The sequence below is a fragment of the Fukomys damarensis genome, unplaced genomic scaffold (assembly GCF_012274545.1).
Source record: "Fukomys damarensis isolate Sample0158 unplaced genomic scaffold, DMR_v1.0_HiC HiC_scaffold_16, whole genome shotgun sequence".
Classification (NCBI taxonomy): domain Eukaryota; kingdom Metazoa; phylum Chordata; class Mammalia; order Rodentia; family Bathyergidae; genus Fukomys; species Fukomys damarensis.
Window position 1 is genome coordinate 11,653,722 of NW_022900928.1, and position 23,777 is coordinate 11,677,498.

Sequence of the window (23,777 nt, forward strand, 5' to 3'; positions counted from 1 at the left end):
GTATGAGGACGGTGGTCCAGGTCCAAGCCTCTGCGAACGAGACTGGTGAGCGGCTCCTGGCTGCATCTTCTCTCCAGAGTCCGAACCCCTAGAGGGAGGCCGGGGTTACCGCTAGTCTGCTGGCTTCTAAACCCAGCCTCCCCAACGCTTTGCCTTCCCTGACCCTTTAGCTTTAGCTACCCGAGTCCCACCCACTCCCAAAATAAAAGCCCAGCGCGTACCCCTCCCCCAGCACATTGCATTTTCCTGGATGAGGCCCAGGCTCCTGCAAGACCCAGGGATTCCCAGTCCGAGCCTTGGGGGGCTTCCTTTATCAAGAGTCACTATCCTAAACCGGACCGAGGAACCGAGGGGACTCACTTAACCCCTTCATTTTATAGACGGGGAAACTGAGGCCCAGTGAGGTGGCTTGACCCAAGGTCATCTGAGAGTAGGAAAATCTACATGGGTATCCGGGGTCCCTGGCTTGAATATTCATTGTCCTCCCTCACAGGTAGATCTTGTCACCAAAGAAGCCCCCAGAACCCTAAAATCCACCTGAGTGTACCATGGATTCCCTCTAGCCCTGCCCCACTTGGAGTGGCAGGTGCCATTCTTTGCTGTCATCTTACTGTGTGATAAAAAAGAAAATTGCCCTTTCATTTGCCTCATCCAGCCTCAAAGGAGAGCTCCGTTTTGCAAGCTCTCCAGGTGTGTGGTTCAGCCTGAAGACTGAGGCATCCCTGGACCAGAGATGGCAGGGTTTTAGTATAAGCCTTCCCGGGAGTTACGGAGCCTGAGTGTCCTCAGTTGGACCAGGTGGTACGGCTTTCAAGGACTCATCTTCTTCCCCCTCTTTGACCTGATGCATGGCCTCCCCCTCACTCCTCCCCTCCTGCCTCAGGGCCCAAGCAGACTCTTTCTACTCCAACCAGGCCTTTCATTTCTTTGTGAAGGTTCCCAAGTGAGGCCGCCGCCTCTTCCACCTCTGGGCGTCAGCTGTGGCCTCTTGCTATTGCAGACACAGCTGTGGGGGAAGCCTGAGTCCCAGCCACACCAAGCCTTGGTGGTGTCTCCCCACAAGGCTCCCTCAAGGGCAGCCAAGTGTCCCCAGAGCTGAGCCTGATGCCTGGTGCAGAGAGGGCTCCCCAAGAGGTGGGTTGAGGGACTGCAACCCCAGCTGGAGGGTGGATGGATGCAGTCGGGTCACCTTCCAGGAGACCTTAGAAGGGACAGTTGGCAAGGAAGACCGTGAGTGCTCCGTCTCTAGGAGCCTGAGGCTCTGTCTCAGGAGCTTCCTTCTTGGGTGGGGTGAGCAGCTCATCATGGAGCATAGCCAGAGTGACCAATGGCATCACTCCAGGGACCGCTGCTGACCCCCGCAGCCGAAGATGGCATTGTCCTCTGGGAGGTGCCGTTTACACACACGCTTCATAATGGATGGTGGCCCTTGGATTTGCCCTTCTGGGTCTTCCAGCAGACCCAGGCTCCTCCTCACTGGCTATACGATTTCGGTAAATGCTCATAACTTCTCTGCAATCTCAGTCTCCATCAGAACAATCAGATTACGCAGTTGGAGATTTTCAGGACTGAACTATTTATTGGGGGAAAACACATATTTATATAACTGATGGGCCTGGGTTTTTTCTCCTTTTACTCTGTGTGAGAATAATTCCAGATTTAAAGAGATAACTTATATAGGGTACTGAGCACAGTGCCTGGGGTCTAGAAAAAGCTAGGAATTAGTGTCTGTCGATACCATTAGGGCCCAGCTTTACGGATCTTCCCTTCACTTCTTCCCTTGTTCAGACCATGCAAGAATGTGGGATTTTAGGGCCTCAAAGTCTCCTCTCTCTCCCTCTCTCTCTCTCTCTCTCCCTCTCTCTCTCTCTCTCTCTCTCTCTCAACAGTTCCTCTCCCACTGATATATTTAGTGCTCAGACAGTGTAAGGCACCCATGAAACTTCTGATATTTGGTACCTTAATATGAAGTATCTTAAAAAGCTGGACATAGTGTCAACACTCAAGAAGCAGAAGTGGCATGAGCAAAGGGCAGTCAGGAGTGAGCACTTCCAGGATGTGTGCTCAGCTGGAAAGGAACTAGTTAGTAAAGCTGGGTGTGGTGGTGCACACCTGTAATCCCAGCACTCAGGAGGCTGAGGCAGGAGGATCACTGTGAGTTTGAGACCAGCCTGGGCTACATAGTGAGTTCCAGGTCAGTCTCAACTACGTAGTGAGACCCTGTCTCAAAAAACTCCCCCCCCCAAAAAAAAAAAACCACATAGCTGGAAAGGAGTTTGCTGCAACTGGAACCAAAGGGATAGAAGAGGAACCGTGGAAAGGAAGGCTGGGCGAGAGAGACAATTGTTGGGGGCATTGAGTACAAAACTAAGGAGGTGGCTTTTAGTTTTTGAGTAGGGGGAAGACACAGCCACACGTGCTATTAGGAAACAGTCTGGCTGCCCTCTGGGAGCGTGGGTGGAGGAAGAGAGCTGCTGGCAGAGAGCTCAAGGAGGAAGCCACGGTGGTGCTCTAGGTGAGAGGTAATGGGGCCCTGCACTGGGGGTGATTGGGTAGAAAAAAGGAGTTGATGAAAAAGCCTCAGTGTCACCAAAACCAGAAACTGACTGGATGTGGGCACTGAGGGAGAGATAGACGGTGACAAGGCTGTGAGGTTGAATGGCCGAGGTTGCCATTCACGGAAAAAGCCCAGCGGGAGGGAGGGGGCAGGCACCAAGCACTCCCTACTGTCAGGCAGCAGTTCATTCATTCTTTCTCCATTTACATACAAATATCCATTCTGGGCCAGGTTGTTGCAGGCTCTGGGGATGCATTGCTGGAAAAGATTAACTTCCTGCCTAAGCTCTACCAGGAGAGACAGAAAACAAATCCTAAGCAAAGGTAAAATATTTCAGGTGATGAGTAGGGCTCTGGAGAAGAATAAAGCAGAACGAGGGTTGACCGAGAGCAGGGGTGGAGACAGATCTGCCTTTAGACAGAATTGGTTTTCAGGAAGTGACATCAGAACGGAGCCCTTGAAGAAGGGAGGAGGCCTGAGGGAACAGTTGTCTAAGAAGAAGAAACCACAAATGCAAAGGCCCTGGGGTAAGAATAACCCTGGAGGTTTTCTAGGAGCCTCACGCTGGTCTGTAGAGAGACAGCGGGAAAGTGTGGCAGGAGAGGCTGAGAATGAGAAGCTGAGTGGTGTTAAAGAGTCCAGAGAGCCTGAGCCCCGTTCTCCTGTGTGCTTAGTGCCAAGCAAAGCAGCCCTGACTGCAGGCAGTGGCTCACTGAGTAGTTGTTGAATGGTTGGATGAACGTCGGAAGTGACCGTCTGTGTACAAGGTTTCATTTCTTAGACTCATATGAACCAATAAATACAGATATTCCGGCACAGTGAGGGCATAGTAGGCTGAAGTACAATCACAGTGATAACATTTAAAGGATGTGAATGTCTGTGTTGTCGTTTGAGTAAAGAATTTGAGTCAGATCTGCATATTTTATTCACTATGGCTTGATGTTACAAATGCTGCTGTTAACTAAGACTAAATAATAAAACATACCTGAAATGACCATAGAACAATCAAAATGGTGCCACTTGGGCAGGGGATATGTAGATGTTTCAAATTAGATGGCATCCTGTATCAGAAATGTAAGCAGTTCACCAGGAAATACGTATGAACCAGTGCTCTTGTCACCGAATTGGCATGGCCATCTGGGTAGAAGTGACCAGATTCTGTCTTAAACTTATGAGTAAGTGTCCTGGGATTAGGGTCTTCCCTTCTCCCAAACTCAGTTTCCCTATCTAAGAGGTAGAGGTTCTGTCTCTAGGGCCCCTGAATGCCTACCCTCTTCTGGCCTGTGCCATCTGTGGGTCGTTGTTACTGTCTTTAAACAAGGTAGGGTAGAGGCACAGTGACGCTCAACAACTAGGCCACACACCGAGAGGTCTGACGGGAGATTTTATTAGGGAAGGCAGGTTAGGGAGAGAGGGGAGAGAGGAGAGAGAGGAGAGAGGGACAGACAGACAGACAGACAGGAGAGAGAAGGAGTGAGAACAAAGAAAGGAAGGTCCTTTTATTGTTTTGGGGCTGGGCTATTGCTTCTTTATGAGTGGGCTACTTTTAACCTATCACGGGCTGGGTTATCTTTTATGGGTTCAGTCCTGCAGAAACAGGTTTAACTCCTCCAGACACTGTGGCCTTTGGGGGAGGGAAACTAAAGATAAGAGCATGAGGTCATTTTAAGAGGCTAGAAGAACCGGGAGAATACAGCCTGTGATGGCAGTGCAGGTCCCTAACAGGTAGTGCCCCAGCGAGGCACTCAGACGACTTGGTGGAGACTGGGTGTTCCATTCAGCAGAAGCAGCCCGGTATTAGGTGAGACTTCACGAGGGCCAGGCTGACATGCAGTCTCAGTCTTAGAGTCCTAGGGTCTCTGAAGGTCTGTCACCTCCCAAAACTGGAAACTGCGGTCATCCTAAGGAGAAGGCAAAAAAGCAAAGACTTCATTTTCAAACAGTGCTATTACCAAAAAGTTCTCCCTTACCCTAAACTAGAACATTATGGAAAATAAGATCTCTGCCATTCTTGAGCATTCCCTCCATCTTATGGGACTTAGAGATTTGGGCCCCTGGTGTCTGCAGAGCTCAGACATTCCCAGACTCTTGAATTGAAGGAAACTTTCTCTCTGAGCTTTCATCACCTGGCACAACAGTCACTCACTTCCTATACCTGCCTGAAGCAACCACGGTTCGGTTTTCCACCGCTAGGGTACGGCATGCTGGGCTGAGAGGGAATCTCCTTGCGCTCGATTCGGAGGTCCCACAGTTTGCAGACAGAGCAAGCACTGCGGTGGGTATCCTTCAGGCCAGTGTGCAGGGTCCGCCATTCATAGCCAAATCTCTAGGGCACCGTGACGGTAAAATAAAGACCTTCCCTTGTCCTCCCTCTTTGTGGTGAGGTAGTTGATTGCAGTTGGAAATACCAAGCCTCAACATGTCTCTCTGAAGAGTCAACCTAAAATGCCCTCCAGCCCCCATCCACCTCTCTGGAAGCCACTCGGAAGGAATTCAGTGGTGGCAGCCGGTAGCATGTGGGCATCTAGAGTGGACTTCAGATTTATGAGACTGACTGTGTATATTTCATCATCTGCCAAGAGTACCACCCAGCAGTTAAAAAACAAATTACAGTTGTGAAAATAACACAGCCATATTCCGTGCTAGAGAACAAGCGTAAAAGTAATCTTCCGTGTCCCATTTTTTTTCCAAAGACCTGTTTTATAATAATTGAAATCGGCCCACGTGTAGTATTATATCCTACATCTTTCACTGAACTTTTTATCATAACTTCTACATTAGTATATGGTCATCATCTTATTCTCGATGGTTCTGTCTCAGGTCAACCATTTCTGTATTGTTGGACATGGTCAGCACTGAGCATCTCCAAGAACATAGCTTTTCCATCTCTTTTTCAAGGCATCTATTTTAAGCATCCTCAGAAAGATGTAGCATGGGAGCTGGGGATTTAGCGCAGTAGTGCTGCCGCCTGCCTCGAAAGTGCAGGATCCCGAGTTCAATCCCCAGCACAAAGGATGTGGCAGGAACAGCAGTAGGGGAAAAGGGTACAAGGAGATTGATTTCGTGGGTGTAAACAGTGGGTCGAGGCCCCGGGGCAGGCGGAGAACAAGGAGGACCATAGCTGGAGCCTAGAGAAAGTGGAATGGAACAGCGTCATGACAAGGGCACCAGGCTCACTGGGCGTGTCACAGGTGTCTGTTTACGCCCCTGCTCTTACTTCTTTTTGATTTATATACCTTGCAGCGGAACTGCTGGACCCCGTGGTAATTCCGTTTAACATTCTGAGGGACTGTGGGGTGCGTCTTTAAATAAGATTTTCGTTGGCCCCACATTAAAAAGACCTCCAGGTAAAGACTTGGGAGGGAAGGGTCCAAGAGGAAGCCATTTCTTTAAAAATAAATAAATAAATTTTGTGTGAAACGCTCTGCATAGCCTGGGAGGCATTAGAAGGAGAGGCAGAACAGAATACAAATGAGTCCAACCTCTATTTCTGAAAAATTACTGTGATCTAGAGGCACTGTGGGTGAAAAACGAAAGCTCTCAGGAGAGATCTTAGTGGGTGGAATTCATTCATGCATGCAGGTATTTACTTCACCTGGCATTGTGGTGGACACAGGAACATCAGCTGCAGGACTGGAGGGCCCTGCCCTCGAGGAGCTTCAGAGCGTCAGAAGGGGTGCCAGAAAAGCAACCTGGCAACAGTGGTCCACACTGATGTGTGTTCTGATAACACTAGGCACTCACTTCTGCTGAGTACTTACTACATTCTCTCAGTGTCCTTAACAGGTGAGTGTATTTTTATTATCTCAGTTGGCAAGTACGGAAATGGGCTCAGCTTAAGGAACATGCCAGGAACACACAGCAAGTTCATGGGCAGAGCCAAAAATGAGAGCATTGGGAAAGAGGAGCATAAAAGAGGCACCTACCCAGGGCGGAAGTCAGAGAAGGCTTCCAGAAGGAAGGTCATGTGAGTTCTGTAGCCAATTTCAGAAAACAATTTTCCACAGTAGCAGGCCGCTGCAGCCAGCCCTGTTTCCGGTGACTCCAAAGTCCCAGGAAACCTGACCTCACCAAGACTCAAAGAAAAATGATCACCTTTATCCGGGGTGCTTCTGAGGGCGGTCAGGATAGAGCGTTTCCTTTTCTTGCTAATGTCTGCTGCTGCTTCTGCTTCTGCTTCTGTGATGGCCTCCTTACAACACTTGTGGTGCCGGGGTATCTGAGAGCGACCTTGTAAGACTCCCCCAGCCCTGCATGGATTCAGGCCAGTGGCTGCAGTTGGTCAGATACAGGCCTGGAAGTTTCAGTGCCTTCCACACCATGTCAATGACTGGCCAGAGCTCCCCGTTCCCTGAACCCGGATGTAGCCCTTCGCTATCTGCTCTTTGCTCTAAGGCTCGCCATGACCTGCAGCAGTGATTTTAAGCAGAACTCTACTAGCCTTCAGGTAGGAGGGCTTCCATTCTGAAGGCATCCTTTGTCCACCCTGTACGCGTTTGCCGGTGGACTCTTCAGTCGTTGTGATAACCAGAGATGCACACTTGTAATCGTAAGGTCTGTGTTATACGTAGTCGGGTGTGCAGATCTGAAGCGGTCCCTTCAGTGAGCGTGGACAGTCACAGAACTTGTACAGCTATCACCCAGATCAAGACACAGAGCTGTCCCACCACCCCTTCAAGTTCAGAGGTAACAGCCATTCCCGTTTCTTTGCTCCTAGGTGAGTTCTGTCTGTTCTTGGCTTTCCTATAAATAGTCATTCATGCAGTTTGTGTTCTTCGGTGTCATGAGGTAGTTTTTGAGATCCGTGGAGGTGATGGTACACACACACACACACACACACACACACACACACACACACACACACAGCAAAATCATACACAGATTTCTAAATTGGCAATGCCTTCCTCCTCCCTGAGGAGGAAAAATGTCTTCTGAGTTAAAATCAGTGTCTTAGCCTAATGTTCAGAGCCCTCTGCCGTGTGAGGAGAGTGGCTTCTCCAGCTGCACTGAGGTGCACACCTTGCCCTTGCACCTCTCCTGCCTGGGGAGCGCCCCCCACTGTCTGGGTGCCCCTGCTTGTCCCTCAGCTCCCTTCTGTGCAGCCCCCCAGACCCTCCATCCCCCCTCCTAGGCACTCCCCTAAGACAGCCTCAGTTTACATTTAACGTGTCTCTGAATCTACCTACTGGACCAGAAGCTGGTAGCCGGCAAGGACTGGTCTTAGTTCCGTGTTCCAGCACAGAGCCTGACAGAAAAGAAATGGACATAAGATGATAGCAGGATTCGCCTCAGGATTATCTCAAAGACAGCCTGAGTTTAGAACAACTATGCAAAATGTATCCCAAACCACTCTCTGAGGCTGGTAAAAGAAAGGTGGTCTGGGCTGGGGATTTAGCTCAGTGGCACCAGGCCTGCCTCACAAGCACAAGGTCCTGAGTTGTATCCCTGGTATCAAAGACACGTGGGCAAACAAATCTAATCTCTTGACTACAGATGATAAAAGTAGCCTGAAATTTCCTGCTAGTGAGGCAGAGAGCTGCAGCCTTTACTCCCGAGGATCTGGCATCAGTGAGTGCAAAGTAGCGGAGTAGGAGATCAGAGTCAGTCAGGGAAAGCAGCCTGGAGGAGGTGAGTTCCAAGAGTTTTCACAGAAAAGTCTTGATGTTGAGCCTAGGAGTTACCTAACTGGGGGACAATCCCTAGAGAGTCTTCAAGCATGAGCTGTCATTGTGTGACCCTTGTACTGAGTCTCTCACAGCTGCCTTCCCTCCGCTCTCACTCCTTGCCACTATTTTCTAACTTTTTTCCTCCTACTTAGTCACATGTTCCCATCTCCCTTCCAAATCTGGGTGTACAGGAAAGAGCTGAAAGCACATGTCCTGCCTCCCATTGTCCTCTGGGGACATAGGGGACCCTGTCGGGAAATAGGAGGGAGCCCCTGCCTTACCTTTCTCAGCATGGGCACCTTGAGGAAGCCAGCTATGGACGGACGGGCCAGGGAGCTGGCCAATGGGTGCAGACTGTCACCAGGTCCCCCACCACCCAAGCAACCCACCCATGGGCGAGGTTGGCATGCAGTAGACTCGTGGAGGCGACTTCCGGGGGAGGCATGAGCTGAGCCGCCCCTGGGAGGGCAGGTGGCTTTGGAAGGCCAGGAGGTGGCTTTGGAAGGCCAGGAGGCCACAGCTCAAAAGGGAGGAGTAGAGAGAACAGAAGAGAAAGCACAAGAAGTGGGACTGAGCGTGACAAGGGTGGGCGATTTTATGGTGGAGGAGGATGTGGGAAATCAGGGCTGTGGTCTGACTCCAGGGGACCCGCGAACAGAGCAGAGCTCTCCAAGGGGAGAGGAGTCAGTAATGTTGGGGAGGCCTTTCTTACCCTCCAGCTACTCCTCCTGCACTGTTCTCTGTTCTCATTAGCTCCAGAAACACCTGGCAGAGCCTGAGGAAATAGGAAACAGACCTTTGTAGCTGATGGCACTGCCTGGTACAAAGAGCAGGAGTGTCTCCCATGCCAGGGTGACTTGGAGGGAGACTGGAAATGAAGCTTTGAACTGAGTCAGCAAGAAGAGCGGAGCATGTCTGCCTCAGGATTGCCTAACACCTTGCTGTACACATCACTTGTGGCCCCCTCCTCACCACGACCCTGCAGCTCTCGTTGCTTCCATATTAGAGGGAAGGGAACTGAGGCTCAGAAAGGTTAAGACTCTGGTCCAAGCCCCCATGAGGAGCAGGGGGCAGATGCATCATTTCAGCCAGCTCTCTCTGCCCCTGAATGCATCCTTTTTCCAGAGCACTGCGGTTCCCTTAAGATGTGCAGCCTCAGGATGGTCAGCCTGTGGTGTTGGATAGAACCCGTAAAGGAGAATTCCTGTTGACAGCCAACCTGCGTACCAAGTTTCCAGCTGACCCCAACACAAGGCAGTGAGAGGATCCACCATCCTGGGCCCAGGAGTGGACCCTGTCCTGTCTTCTCCATTAGGCATCTGAGAAGGACCAGAGTGACACTAACCTGCACTCATGTCGGACCCTGGTCCTTCTCGGTGCTTTTTAACTCCCACATACTGAGATAATGATGTTGTCTTCATGGGCCGTCACAAGGATGAAAGGAAATAGGGTATTGGAAATCATGTGGCACATAATAGGTATTCAGCTTCTACTTACCAAATGTGAATTCAGGAGGTCAGACCCTTCTCAACCTTGATTTGTGATCCCACCTGGATTTCTTTTTCCTGCTTCATGCAATTCTCTCTCCTGGCAAAAGACCCTCAGATCCAGCTGATTTTCCAAACCCAGCCTCTGCCTGGCCTCTCCCAAGCCGTGCTTCAGATTCAGTCTGTCTGACTCCCTCACCAAACCCTGAGTAGCCATCACCCTTCCAGCCGGGTGGGTGGAAACTAGAGCCCACTGCAGGATGGCAGGAGCTAGGGCTCCTTGCAGGTGGGAGCTCTGGATGCCAGCTGCTCCCTGTCTAAATGAGTTCAAATGAGAAGCTCTCTAAGCAGTGAGGCACAGAGCAGGGGCCAGGAGGGATGATCCTGGACAATCCAGTGTGAGGCACAGACATCACTGGCTGTGCAGGTGAAGGGAGCATCAGAGAAGTTGGGGTCAAACCAGAGGCAGGTAGGGGCCGGAAGCACAAAATAGTGTTTGCTCAGATTTCGGCCAACACTGGTAAGGGCTAAATTCACTTCCAGGAGGAGTGGGGAGAACTGCAAGAGCAAGTGAGGCCTCAGTCCTAGAAGGCAGGGACTCTGCCTGCCAGGGCAAAAAGCCAGGCTGCTGGGCTTCACCCAGTGTCAGAGCCACATGAGCAACACAGGGACTAAGTTAAAGCTCTCAGCTAACATTTACCTAACACTGTGCTACTGGCTAATGTTTACCTAGTGCACTGTGTGCTATTGGCTAACACCTACCACACTGTGTGCAATTGGCTAACACTTACCTAGTGCACTGTGTGCTATTGGCTGACACTTATCTAGTGTGCTGTGTGTTATTGGCTAACACTTACCTAGCATACTGTGTGTTGTGTGCTCTTGTAAGAGTTTCAGCCTTGCTATTGACAGCAATATGAGGAGTTAGGTATTAGTCTTGCTACTTTACAGGCACAGCAAAACTCTTGGCCTCCTCCAAGACTGGCAGCATAACCCTCATGTTCAGAGCTTGAAATCAGCCATGGTGTCCACATTCTAAAGCACAATAAAAGACCCATCCCAGAGCCTCCACAAACTTTATCTGTGGGAAAGAAAGAGTCATAGTCACTGGGGAATGGGAAAAGCCTGACACAAGCTGACAATAACTGGTGTATTTAGCTTTCTGGGGCCCTGGTCAAAGCGTGTTACATGCATCTCATGTAAAAACTGTGAACCAGGAATGAGGACCTAGAACTCCAGCACTCAAGAGGCTGGAGCAAGAGGGTTGCCATGAGATTGAGACCACCTTGGGCTACATAATGAGTTCTATGCCAGCCTCAACTACACAAGGCCCTATTTCAAAAGCCAAAAGCAAAAACACTTTCCATGAGAATCGCAATTCATTTGCTCTTCATACTGCTTATGCAGTGTTATCCCCATCCTCCAGATGAAGAAACTGAGGCACAGGAAAGCCAGGTATCCTCTCTGGATGCTAATAGAAGAGCTTTGATTCACACTTAGGTGGTCGAATGGCAAAGCCCTCATATTTACTTCTGTTGTGGTGTTTGGTTTTGGTTTTGGTTTTGGTTTTGGTTTTGGTTTTTTTAGTACTGCCTATGGCCTTCATGCTGAGCTGCATTCACAGTCTTTTTTAAAATTTTTATTAGTACATATTTACAGTATATAATATTGGGCCAGGGATTTAGCTAAGTGGTGCTGTCCTGAGTGTTCGATCCCCAGTACTTAAAAAAATTTAGAAAAAATCATGTTTCCTTGCGTAGAGTTTACATGTAGATAACATATCTCAGTTCCTTTTTTTCATCCTCTTCCTCTGTGTCTTGACCCCCTTCCCATCTGTGAAAGATCTATCTCCCTACCTCCTATTAGCTATCTTTTATTTTGCCTTTTATTTATAATTGAGTCTTACTAAGTCATTAAGTTGCCCGGGCTGAGCTCAAACTTGTGTTTTTGTTTTCTTTTTATGTGGCCTTGTTTATTATTCTTTTTTTTTTCTTTGATTGAGTTTATTAGTACATTTTAGGGATACAGTACAGTTACATTCATCATGGGGATCTTGTACCTTTACATGACAGGTCTTGGTTCTCATTTGAGCTCAAACTTGTGATGCTCCTGCCTCAGCTTCCCAGAGAGCTGGGATCACCATACCCCACTTGTGGTGTTTTTTGTTTGTTTGTTTTTGGGTACCAGGGATCAAACTTGGGACCTTGTGCTTGCAAGGCAGGCAGCAGAACCACTGAGCTAAGTCCCTGGCCCCTGTTGTGGTGTTTTTATGGAGTTTTTTCCCCCATTAAGTTTATCATTACATTTAAAGCAAACAATACAGTTACATTTATCACTGGGATCTTGTACCTTTACGTGACAGATCTTGGTTATTTTTTCCCCATACCCCTGCCCTCCCTTCACCCCCTTCACCTCTGTTGGGGAGTTTTTAATGAGCCATTTGTAAGTGCTCAAAATCCAGCTCACTTTACTTTACTTTTTTTTTTTTTTTTTTTTTTTTTTTTTTTTTTTTTTTTTTTTTTTTTTTTTTTTTTTTTTTTTTTTTTTTTTTTTTTTTTTTTTTTTTTTTTTTTTTTTTTTTTTTTTTTTTTTTTTTTTTTTTTTTTTTTTTTTTTTTTTTTTTTTTTGAGAAATAGTTTCTGAACATCTGCCTGATGCCAGGCAATAGAGAGCGGGCATGGGAAGCAGGAAGGTACGAGTCAGAGGCTCTAAACCCAGGGGTTGAGACAGAACCTGGGCTCAGGGTTGAAGCACACTGAATGTGAAGTCTGAGTCTTCCATTTACCACGTGTGTGACCTTGAACAAATGACTCAGTCTTCCCCGGTCCCCATCTGCAGAAGTGTGGAAGGAGGACGATGACTGTTTCCCACACCCGCTTGCAGTGAGAGACGAGTGATGTAATGCATGTGCCATGCTTGGCACAGCCCACGACGCGCGCGCACACGCACACACGCGAGCACACACGGGAAGCCGCAGCCATCGCAGACCACGGGCTGTGCGCGGGGGCTCGGAGCGCGGGGCAGGTCCCGGGCGTCCATAAACGATTCCCCTCAGAGGGGTGAGGGAGTGCCCAGCTCTGTGGGGTAGGGTTCTGCGGAGGAGGAGACGTTTACACGGGGTCTTCCAGAGCAAGTGGGAGTTTCCCATATTGATGGGGGAAGGAAAGTTTTTCCAAGGGAGAGGAAAGTATGTTCCAAGGCGTTATAGACGCGAGTGAATGACCGAAAGGAAGCAGCGGAACACCGCCACGAGAGGTGTGATCGCGCCTTCAAGTTTGTGATCGCCTGTTTTCTCCGTGTAAATTAAACTGTGTACCTGGTTGGGGTGGGAGGTACAGAGAGAGGACAGAATGGAATGTTTTCAGAGTCTTGAAGAACAGGCGTAGAGCAGATGAACTTGCACCTTAATATCCTTCACTTGTCCTTTGGGGTCCTGCTTGCCCCCCAGTGTATGATGAGATCAGTGCACCTGGAGCATCAGATCATCACGGCTGCACATGGCCTCCGTCAGTAGTTGGGCTGGGTTGGGCTCAATCCACTGCCCACACTGAGGTCAGGAACCTTAAACCAGCTCGGCCGAGCAAGGCCTGTTTTCCCCGATGCTGTGAGCGCCCTCTACTGGGCTTACTGCCGCACCACCATCTTCCTCCTCAAGCCCTGACAGCCCCAGAATTGAAGGCTGGCCTGTGAGGGAAGGCCTGTAAAGGTCAGTCATTCTGCTGCTAGGATTCGCATCAGAGGAAATGACTGGCCCAGGGTCACACGGTAGCCTGTGACCAGAGCCCAGAGTTGTCAGGTCCTTGGCCAGGGAGCGCACTTGTCCCTGGATTGATGGAGCCAGGTGCAAGCCAGCCCCGCGTCCTAAGGCGGGCTCCCTGGGTTTCTGCTTCAGGGGAGAAACCAGCAGTCATCCAAGACAGCACACCAGCTCCTGTGCCTAGGGAGGACGCAGCACAGAGCTCCGTTAGGGACCTGGGCAGGGGGACAGGCATGGGAATCTCCTGCTCACCTGCTGAGAGTCTAGCAGGGTCACTTCACCCCTGAGCCTCGGCTGTCGAGGGAGCCCCATCCGTACGACCTTGTCCTCTCATGACGAGGGACAGCTGCTGTCGGGGACACTCCTCAGAGTCTGCTTTTCACCAAAGGCTGGAAAGTTGGGGAGATGAGAGGTTAGGCATATGGGAGGTGGGGGCAAGTCTGTAATTAGTAGCTGTGTCGCCCTGAATTGAAGGTCGCTTTGCTTCTTGGAGTCCCCATTTTCTCCTCTAGAAATTGCAGGTCATGGTAGTACATTCCCGCTAAGGCTCCCGCCATCTCCGTGTCTCCTGTGTGTTAGGCCCCTAAGGGTTCGTAGAGGTGGACACTGTCTCAGTTCACACCATTGCCGTCCGCATCCTTTCACCAGGCGGGGTGCTGTGGAAGCTGTTCCTGAAAAAGAGGCCCCAAGATGGTGTCTGCCCCCTTTCCAGCTTCCTTCCGTTGCCTAAGTGCTTCTTCCTGTCCCTTTCCTTCCTCATCAGCCTACCAGGAGAGAAAGAGGACATGGACTTTGTTTTTGTTTTTGATACCGGGGATCAAACTCCGAGACCTTCCACTTGCAAGACAGGCGGCAGAACCACTGAGCTAAATCCTCGGCCCAGGACATGAACTTTGAAAGAAAGTAGGAGGACCCCCAGGAAGAGGCTGGGAGGGTCTGAGAGCCTGAGCTGGAACGCAGTGAGGTTCCTGACCCTCCAAGACAGAGATGGAGTCAGAACAAAATGCTGTGGCTTCAGCCATGAGCCCCTGACCCCTCTCGCCTCTCTCCATGCTGTCCCCGCTGCAAGGTGCACCCTGCTTTGGGGGCCGAGGCCAGCAGGGAACTTGTGTGTGTCTGTCCTGTGCCCATCCCACCGCATGAGCTCACCAGGATGGGATTCCTCATCCCTTCTTGCAGCCCCAGCCCAGAGCCCAGGGAAAGCAGGGAATTCAGTTCATGCTGGGCCTTTGAGCCAATGCACAGGCGCCTGCAGGCTGACAGCACCTCCCTGCTGTCCCCAAGGAGGGCATACGGTCCTTGGGACAAGTAGGTGGCATTGGGAGGCCTGTGCCCTCTCAGGACAGTAGGTTCTTGGCTCTGTCCTGGGAGTTTGCACATCTTCTACACACTCACGATCCCCACCACCACCTCTGCTGCTCCCTGATGTGCCTCCGTTGGTCATCACCTCCTGTTTCCCAGGCCCCAGCATGGTCACTTCACGTTCCTCTCCCTCACTGGTAATCCTCCCTTCAACCCTGTGTGGAAGGTGTCATCATCTATGTGTGACAGATGAGAAGAATTTCAGGCCCAGAGTGCTAAAGACATTCTCCTGAGGCCACACAGCTTGACTAAAGCAGAGTGAAAATTCTCCCCCTTGGCTCCTTTGGCGGTGCTCACAGGCACCCTGCACATCTGCCAGAACTGCCACCTACTTCCTTACCTGCATCCCTTGAGATGCTTGCAGTTCACTGTGCTCCCAGGACCTCTCCGTGGTCTCCACGCAGTAGACATTTAAAACGTGAGTTGCGTAAATGAATGGTCCAGTCCCTGAATCAGACTCACCTGAAAGAAGGAAGGCTGTGTTGCCCAGGTCTCTTAACAGGCTGGGCCTGTTCACCACTGTTCAGTCTTCCCTGGGTCTTAGCCAGGGATGGAAGGAAAATCATTCATGTAGGCACATCCCAACCAGAGAACACTCAGACCCTGTGTTTGAGATCCGGAGCACTCCAAGTTTACAGTCTGCTCAGACGTGGGGACAGATGGCTGGACAGTGGACAGCTGGGCCAGGAGGTAGGCAGCCTGGCAGGACGGAAATAGCAGTGAACTAGGCATTGGGAGTCCCGGGCTCAGAGCCTATCTGTTCCCTTACTTTCTTTCCTGCATGCATCATTCTGGGTTCTCTGGCTGCCAACAACAGAAACTGACTCTGAGTAACCCAGGCCACAAAGATATTTATTAGAAGATTTGGAGGAACAGCACAGAAATGGCAGGCAGCTGAGCTCTGGCTTCCGCGTCCTTCCTTTGGCACGGGGGAGGCAGGAACTAGGAGAGGAGAGGTACTCTCCACATGAAGTCAGGATTTGGGGGACAACCTGGAAACAGTTGGGCGCACTGTGTGACCTGAAGCAAGTGACTGAACTTCCCTGGGCCTCCGGTTTTGCATCTGTGCGAAGCCAGCCTCTCCTCCTTTCACATGTCCAGTTTGCTTTTTGCTGAGAAAACTTCCCGTGCTTCAGATGGCAGCTTTTCCCATCTGGCCACCTGGGGAACGAAGTTGGAGGAAGTTGGGTGAGTGAGGACGCCCGTGGTTCCCTGCAGCCCACCCACGGAGGAGTCCACATCTTCTCCACTTGCATGCGTACGATGCAGTGACTTGCTCGCAGGGCCTAATCAGTTATTCTCCATGAAAGCAGCATGTCCTCTGCGCTGTGCTGAGCATGCTGATGAGAATCTGGTGGCGCTGTGGGTCTCCTCTGACCATAGTCTGGACATTTCTGCAGATTGGGAAGCTGGAGTCAGCTGCCCAGAGACCCTGTCTCCAAAAACAAAAACAACAAAAAAAAGTAAGGCAAGAGAACCATGATGCAGGTGAAGGGAGGGGGGACCCAGAGTTGGAAAACTTGATTTCCTGGGAGATCAGGAAGCGCTCTCTGGGGGAGGTGGTGCCTGAGAGCCTTGGAGAGTGAGTACAATTTGGCAGATGTTGAAAAGGATACTGCAGGCTAAGGAGCAGCATGAACCGAGGCTTGGAAATAGGAGTGGACAGGTTTGATCTGGCAGATACAGACGTCTGGTGGGGGTCCAAGCTTTGGGAGAGTAGTCAGAGCTCTGTGGTGACACGGAGGGTGTTTTGGGGCCCCTGAGGTATGGAGTCCAAGGTAGACAGCACATCTGCCTGGCACGGGCTCAGCCTCACTTCCGGAATCCTGGCTTCAGTCTCTTACCTCCTCCTTGCCCCTTACCCACCTTGAAAGTGGCCTCAGGCCACTGTACCTACCCCCAAACCTGTCAGCGCTCTCTCTACCCAAGCGCTGGGCAGAGCTAGATCCAGGGAGCCTCACAGTAATACCCACCACCGTCCAGGCAGGGAGATGGCACCCCAGCCCTTCCCAGACAGGCCCCTGCTAGACACCCCATCTGGCCCACAGCAGCCTCGATGTCTCCCCCACCAACCATGAGCTCCCGGAGGTTGGGGTGGGTAGTGCATCTGGATCTTCAGTTCCCAGCACTGGTGGGAGTAGTTATAAAGCAATGTTAGTGTCATAGACACAAACAAATGAAGAGGGACATTAAAGCTGCCTGAGGTTCAATCCTACCACCTTATTTTATAGGTGAGGACTCGGGCCTAAGGGAAGGAAAGGCTCTTCCACAGCCATAAACTTGTTGGAAGTGTGATGTAAAAGAGTAGTGGGCCATAACAGCACACTATTCACAATTGCTAAAAAGCTGAAAAACCCAGACACCCATCAGCTGATGTTGTTTGTTTGTTTGCTTGTTTTGAGACAGGGTCTCACTATGTAGTTGAAACTGACCTGGACCTCATTATGTAGCCTAGGCTGGTCTCGAACTCCCAGCGATCCTCCTGCCTCAGCCTCCCCAGTGCTGGGATTATAGGCATGCGCCACCACGCCTGGCTTCATCAACTGATGAATGAACAAAGACAGTGTCCTCTCTATACTGTGGAAAATTATTTAGCCATTAAAAAAGGAAGTATAGTACTGATACATGACAATAGCTTGGGTGAACATAGAGAACATTACGCTAACTGAAAGAAACCAAATAGAAAAGGCTACATGTTGCGTGGTTCCATTTATATGAAAAAGCCCCAGTAAACAAGTCCATAGAGACAGAAAACAAATCAGCGTTTCCCAGGGACTGGGAGGGAGAGGAAATGGGAGTGGCTTCTAAGTCGGGTGTATGCGATTTCCTCTTGAGGTGATAAAAGGATTCTAGAACTAGATAATGGTGGTTGCACAACATGATAATGTGTTAAGTGCCACCGAAATTGTATGGTTTCAAATGATGGCTCTTCTGCTGCATGGATTTTGTCACAATTAAAAAGTGAGAGTATTCTGGGTCTAGATCAGATGTCACCAGCTGAGTCTAATGTCCTCTTCCTGTTCCCAAAGTCCTCCTGCCCCAGGCAAGGTGTGGGGAGTCCATGCCACCTCTTGGTGCAGGGAAGCGGTTCAGGGAAGCGAAAGAGGGCTCCCGGCCCAGGAGACAGGATTCCTGACCAGGATGCTGCTTGCTCTCAAGCCTCGAGGCCCCATCTGCTTCCCATCCCACTGATTAGCCTGCTTCCGGTTAGCCATCTCGGGCCTCCGAGCCTTGCTCTTACCGGTTGTAGTGCTTGCATCCTGTCATCCAGTTGGAAACATCCTGGAGAACCACTGCAGGAGACTTCCGTCCCCCCCATCCCTCACCACAGATTGGGTTGAGGCCTCTGCGTGTGTAGACAGTTGGAGGAAGTCCCGGGGAGTAGTCCTGACTGTCTCCTCAGAACGACTGAGGCCTGTGAGAGGGGCCTGGCTCGTCCACCCTGCATTCCTGGGGCAGCTCTGGGCCTCACCTCCTGAAAGCCCTGGGCAATGCTTGTTGAATAAACCCCTTCATCTGTGGGGCTTTCTGGTTCTAAGAGCAGCCGTGGAGGACCAGCCCTGTGAGTCGCTGCCTGTTGACAAGGGCCATTTTTCTGTTCCTGTTGCCTGGCTGATAGAAGTGGAGGAGGAGAGAAAAGGATCCTACAGCAATCCATTACAAGCAGCTATTTCTGCGCCTGCCGGGCAGGGAGGAGAGCAGTGCCCGAGACTGGGCTTCTTCCTGCAACTTGAACGGGCCTCTCTTCTCTCAGGAAATCTAGTTAAACCCTCCCCTGAACAGCCTAGATGTGCAGCTTCTGGCCAGGGGTGCCCAGAATTGCTCACTCACTGGGCAGAGCAGCAGGCTCTTGCTCCATTTTCCTCTGCAGCCAAAAGGTGCTACTCTTTCTGTTTTCCTGCTTATGAAATTAGTCATTTTCTAGGAAGCTTATTTATAGAGTCCACAGCATGCACACAGCGCTAAGCTATTCTGAACTTGGGTGGGGCCTGGGAGGCTTAAAATACGAAAGCAGGTGTGAGTCACACGTGAGTCCCCTCGCGAGGTATCTGGACACTTTAGTTACCTTTGTGCCCCCCATGGCTACAAGCTGCCCCCATGAGGTAAAGAAAGCAAGCTCGGGATTGGGAGGCTGGGGAGGCAGGTGGACGCTCTCAGGCCCAGTCCCTGTGGGCCAAAGTCAGGCCCGCTTTCTCTGCCTCAGTTTCCCCTCTGAAATGAGAGGCCGTCTAGTGATGATCGCAGCAACCGCTGTGGGGGAAGTTTCTACGTGGCTTTGCAAAGACCTGTGCACAAACAGCTCAAATGAGGGCTGTGTTTGAGACCCTCCTGTTGCTCCAGAATGTTGAGGCAACACTCACTTCCTGCACAAATATTTACTGATTGCTTGAACACCCTACTGTGAGCCGGGTACTGTGCTAGGCTTTGAAGATACAATGGTAATAAACCAGGGGCGGCAGTCCCTGCCCTCATGGAGCCTGTAGTCCAGTGGCTGAGACTGATGTCAGTCAAGCAACGGCATAAGTTAAAATGGAATTCCAGCCATGTCGAGGGCTACGAGTAAAACGTGCTGGGAAGCTGAGCTAGAGGATCCCTGCAGGCGGAGAGGGGAGCAAGTGCAAAGACACTGAGAAAAGAGCCTGTCCGGAGCTGCTGGAATGCAGAGGTGAAGAGACAGAGAGATTCAGGTAAAACTGGAGGGCTAGACAGGACCAGTCCAAGCAACAGCTAGTGAGCTATGTCCAAGGGTTTTTCTCTTTGCTCTAAGTAAACGAGGATGCCATGAAAATGTGTTTTCAATGAATTGTGTGTGGTAGATTTTAGTTTGACTACCTCAGGCCGGCACCTTCCAGTTGTGTGTGTTGTAAGCTGAGCAGCCCATGTAAGCCGTACGCGTTGCAGCCAGGCAAAGAATGTTTTAGCTTCCAGCCTAAGTGGGTTCCAGAGACCGTGAAATAAAGATCCCTTACAGTGAGGCACTTCCCCTGGACATAGTATCCCTCTCCGTACAGGAAAGCTTGGCTCTGGGATTTGGGATTCTCAGAAACTGCCAAGGGGAATGAGAGAAAAAGAAAACAATTCCATTGAGAACAGAAGACAGGAGAGGAAGAAGAGTCACTCTTAACCTGGCCTGTCTGCCCTTAATTATTTAAAATCTGTGGCCGGGCCTGAAGTGGGCCCAGGACCAGCAGAGAGGAAGAACTGCGAGGCAGGAACGCAGAGGGACCGCTGGCCTGCTGGGCTGCTTACAGGTGTTGCATCAGGTCATCCCTGGGGAAGATGCTTTGGGTTACCAGTTTCGGAATGCGCACACACACACACACACACACACACACACACCTAAAATGTGGAGATTTGTTGGAAGCCTTCCAGGGCATCTCGTGGGCTCGATGGACTGGACTGGTTGCCCAGCAAAAGGTCCGTGCAGCCTTCCCTGGCATGGCCGTGATTGGGCACCAGCAGCACAAGCTCCGGCCCCTGCAGAAGGCATCGTGAGCTGCAGGAAGAGGAGCTGATGGGCCCAGCCGGGTTTGTGTGTCCAGCCTTGGCTCAGCCAGTGACTGCCAAGGGTCAGAGACACGAAGGGAAATGCAGGGTCCATTTCGGCTCACATGTGCCTTGCAGACTCTTGCCAAAGTAGGGGACCCCTGTGGGCACCATGGCTGCTCTTGGGGAGCAGCAATCCCATAAAAGAAAAAAGCCTGGACTCCAGAACTAGAAAGAGGGCTTTCTCATTTCAGGAAGAACATTTAGAAGATGCACAGTGCACTATTACTACTGTTCCTAGCTATTTCTGGAGAAGAGGTCTGCATGCCTCTTCCCATTGCCTGAGGCGCAGAGCACTGGCACATCTTGGGCTCTTGGACACCAGACCCCTCTTACTGCTCATCCATGGTGCAAAACCACAGTAACGAGACAGAATGGCACAGCAGTTGGAGCCTGAGCGTGGAGTACTAGATTATAATTTCAAACCCAGTTCTAATGAGCTGTGTGGTCTTAGGCAGATTACTTAAATTCTCTGAGCCTGGTTAATCCCTGGTTCGTGGGGACATGATGAGGACTCAGTATGCTGTGTAGTGTGGTAAAGTTTGTAAAGTGCTTTGCACGTTCTGAGCCCGCTTTCCATAGTCAAGAGTTTGATGGTAATGATGATTTTACAGGGAAGATGCCTGCAGTACTCTGTTCCCACCTTCAACATGACCCTTGACAAGTTGGTATTTTCTTTGGGTCCCCCTGGTGAGGCGGGGTTACCCACAGGGCCCCACAGGGTCCCCAGTGCATGAGAAGAAGGCCTTATCTCTTTGCTCAGGGTTTTGTCTTGATCCCAGCTCAATAGCCTCCTCTCACGTTTTCCCTCCTGCTGCAGGAGAGAGAGAAAATCGTGCCGCTGATGACTCCGCAGGAGGGGCCCCGGACATGTGCTGCAGTGAGAGGCTGCCGGGTGAGTCTCCCCAGCACCCCAGGCCCCTAAGCTCCCAGACAAACCTGGCAGGCTGTGAGCTTCCTGGAGAAACAATGTAGCCGCTCCAAGGTCTTCATATCTGTGGGAATTTGTTTTTCTAATCCCTAATGTCTTTCTGTTCTCTTCTCATTGGGAGCCATTTTAGGCCCACATAGAGGAAGAGCAGGCAGCCCAGAGCATGCTGGGAAGTGGGGGCAAGAGGGAAGCACGGGGGACCAGGGCCAATAGGGACAAGGCCACTGGCTGGCAGTGTGAGGGACGCAAGTCTTGTGAATTTGGCCTAAAGTGGGAGGGCAGGGGATGCTGTGCAGAGCGACCTGCCAGCCCTGCTAAGAGCCCACCTCAGTGTGAACCTGCCGCAGCTGGCGACTCCGGGTGTCCACCCTGGCGGGATCCTGGCTGTCTGAACCCCTGGCCGTGGTGGTCACCATGGAGACGTGACCAGGCCCCTGCGTGCTGGGTGGCAGCATATTCTGTCGGTTGGAGCCCACATATCCAGGCTGTGATGAACAGCCGTGGAAGGACCAAAGGGAGAGGGACTAAGATGAGATTTTTAATTTTTTTCTTTTTATAAATGTTTTTAATCTTTCAAAACAAATGTCCGCTGTAGCAATATTAGAAAATAAATATGAGTGAGAAAGAAAGAAAAATCATTATGTTCCTGTAGTATAGCACACATTTTCAAGTCTTTGATCCCAAACATTTGGTTCAACAGTAGCCTTTTGGATTCTAACCTTGGAAGCCTCAAACCTGTAGCTTGTCAGATCTTCGCAATTGGTAAACCATACGACAATCCACACGACAGTCTTTTAGACAATGAAAACAAGCTCTAAGAGGGAGATACTTCACAATAAACAGTTATTGACTCACACTAAAATCAAACCTGCTTTCTGATCAAACACCTCCGACTTCAGGAGTGAGCCCTTTGGTGCAGTTCCTCCATTGCCCAGTAGGGGAGCCACTGCTCATTTGGATGGCCTGTCCAGCTGCTCTAGGATGAACACGTCTACAGGAGTCATCGCCATGGAGATCAGAAACAGCTGGCTGCAAGAGAAGATTTCTCGGAAAGGAGTGAGAGCTGTCTGAACATCTGAAAGGCTGTTGTGTGAAGAGGGCAGAACTGTTGTTCGTATCTTAGACAGATGATGCAAGCCCAGTACCTAGACATGAAAGAGGCCTGTTGGCCCACAGGATGTGTGACTTTCCGACTGTAAAAGTGGTCCAGTCATAGAACTTAATGATTCCAGAGGGAAAAAGTGAGTGTTTCACTACGGGAGGCATTCGAGAATTTGGAAGAGAGACATTGGAGAGGAAATTTCCACAGTGGGTGGGAGTCTAGATGACATCAAAGGTCCCTTTCAACTCTGAAACAGTTCTGTGATTCAGAGATGAGTCATAGAAATTCGGAGATGATTCTACGAGCAGGGATGGCCCCACTGGCTAGGGGAAAAAAATCCATGGAAAGTAGGACATGATGTATAGGAGTCCAGGGAGTAGCATGGCGTGGAGGAAAGAGCGTGGGGTTTGGCGTCTCAGTCCGGCTGTTCTGCTTACAGGCTGTGCATTTATAGGCAGATTACTTAACCTTTCTGAACCCCCAGTCCTTCATCTGTAAATGGAAACAAAAGCAACATAAACCCTTTCAAAGGTCCTGAGGGAATAAAAAAAAAATCACTCAGTCGTTCATCAAATACTATCGAGCACCTCCTATGACTCAGGTACTGTGGTAGGAGCTAGGGACTTAGTGGTGAATAAAACATAGTCCCTCCGCTAATAAAGGCTCATGGACAAGTTCTGCTTTGAGCCACTTCTGAAAAATGGGATGAAGCCACAGCAGAGAGATAACCATAAGAAGCACAATGTGTTTTATTCTCCCTCCTGTTCCTCCCCCGAAGCCAGCAGACAGTGCACAATGGAAGCAGAGCATTAGTCATCTCCATTGAAGCCAGCACCTTGCCTTCCTTACGCAATACCTCCAGGAAGCTGGAATCATTGCTACCCCCATCTTACAGATGAGACCACCAAGGCCTAGGGAGGCCTGGCTTCCTGTCCAAGATTACTTAGCTGGTGTTTGGTAGAGGGGAGATTCGATCCAGGCAGTCTACCTCCAGAGCCTGAGTGCACCTCTTCTACCTTCACTGTCCCCATGGAACTACTGTCGTCTCTTGGTACCCTGTGGACTGAGGCCGAATTAAGGAGTTTGGAGAAGGTAGATGATGTCACTGTGCCTGTCCCTTTTGGTGCCCTTCCTTTGAGAAGCCTTCTCTGCCAGAGGCCAGGGAAGGTGCGAGCCCTCCAGATTCCCATGATGCCATCCCAGTGTGGGATTGCAGTCATTTTTTGTCCTCCTTGGGACTGTGAGCCCTTTGACAGCAGTTACCTCTCTGTTTTATCCTATTCTCCGTGTCCAGTATCTGTTCATTCGTTTCTTCATTCATTCCCTTTTGAGCACCTACATGTGCTGGGTCCCGGAGATTCAACACTA

At 50.5% G+C, this 23,777-nt stretch overlaps 1 protein-coding gene and 1 long non-coding RNA gene across 9 annotated transcripts in view; one reads left to right on the forward strand and one right to left on the reverse strand.

The window, feature by feature from the left end:
- Ptpn5 (protein tyrosine phosphatase non-receptor type 5) overlaps positions 1 to 23,777 on the forward strand; it is a 56,852-nt gene that overhangs the window by 2,092 nt on the left and 30,983 nt on the right. For 5 of the 8 annotated variants that reach the window (XM_010615114.1, XM_010615113.1, XM_010615119.1 and 2 more), the window contains exon 2: positions 21,197 to 21,271. In XM_010615114.1, the coding sequence (XP_010613416.1) occupies positions 21,221 to 21,271 (51 nt within the window). In that variant the 5' untranslated portion in view covers positions 21,197 to 21,220. Of the gene's footprint in view, positions 1 to 2,483; positions 2,516 to 15,955; positions 16,018 to 21,196; positions 21,272 to 23,777 lie in introns of those variants that run through there. The other 3 variants (XM_033764083.1, XM_010615115.1, XM_010615117.1) reach the window with 2 other exon arrangements.
- LOC104856019 lies at positions 15,463 to 21,454 on the reverse strand. The gene is made up of 3 exons (XR_778525.3): positions 21,316 to 21,454; positions 16,092 to 16,261; positions 15,463 to 15,990 (listed from the first exon to the last, which is right to left on the reverse strand). It is a non-coding gene; the product is annotated as an uncharacterized LOC104856019 (long non-coding RNA).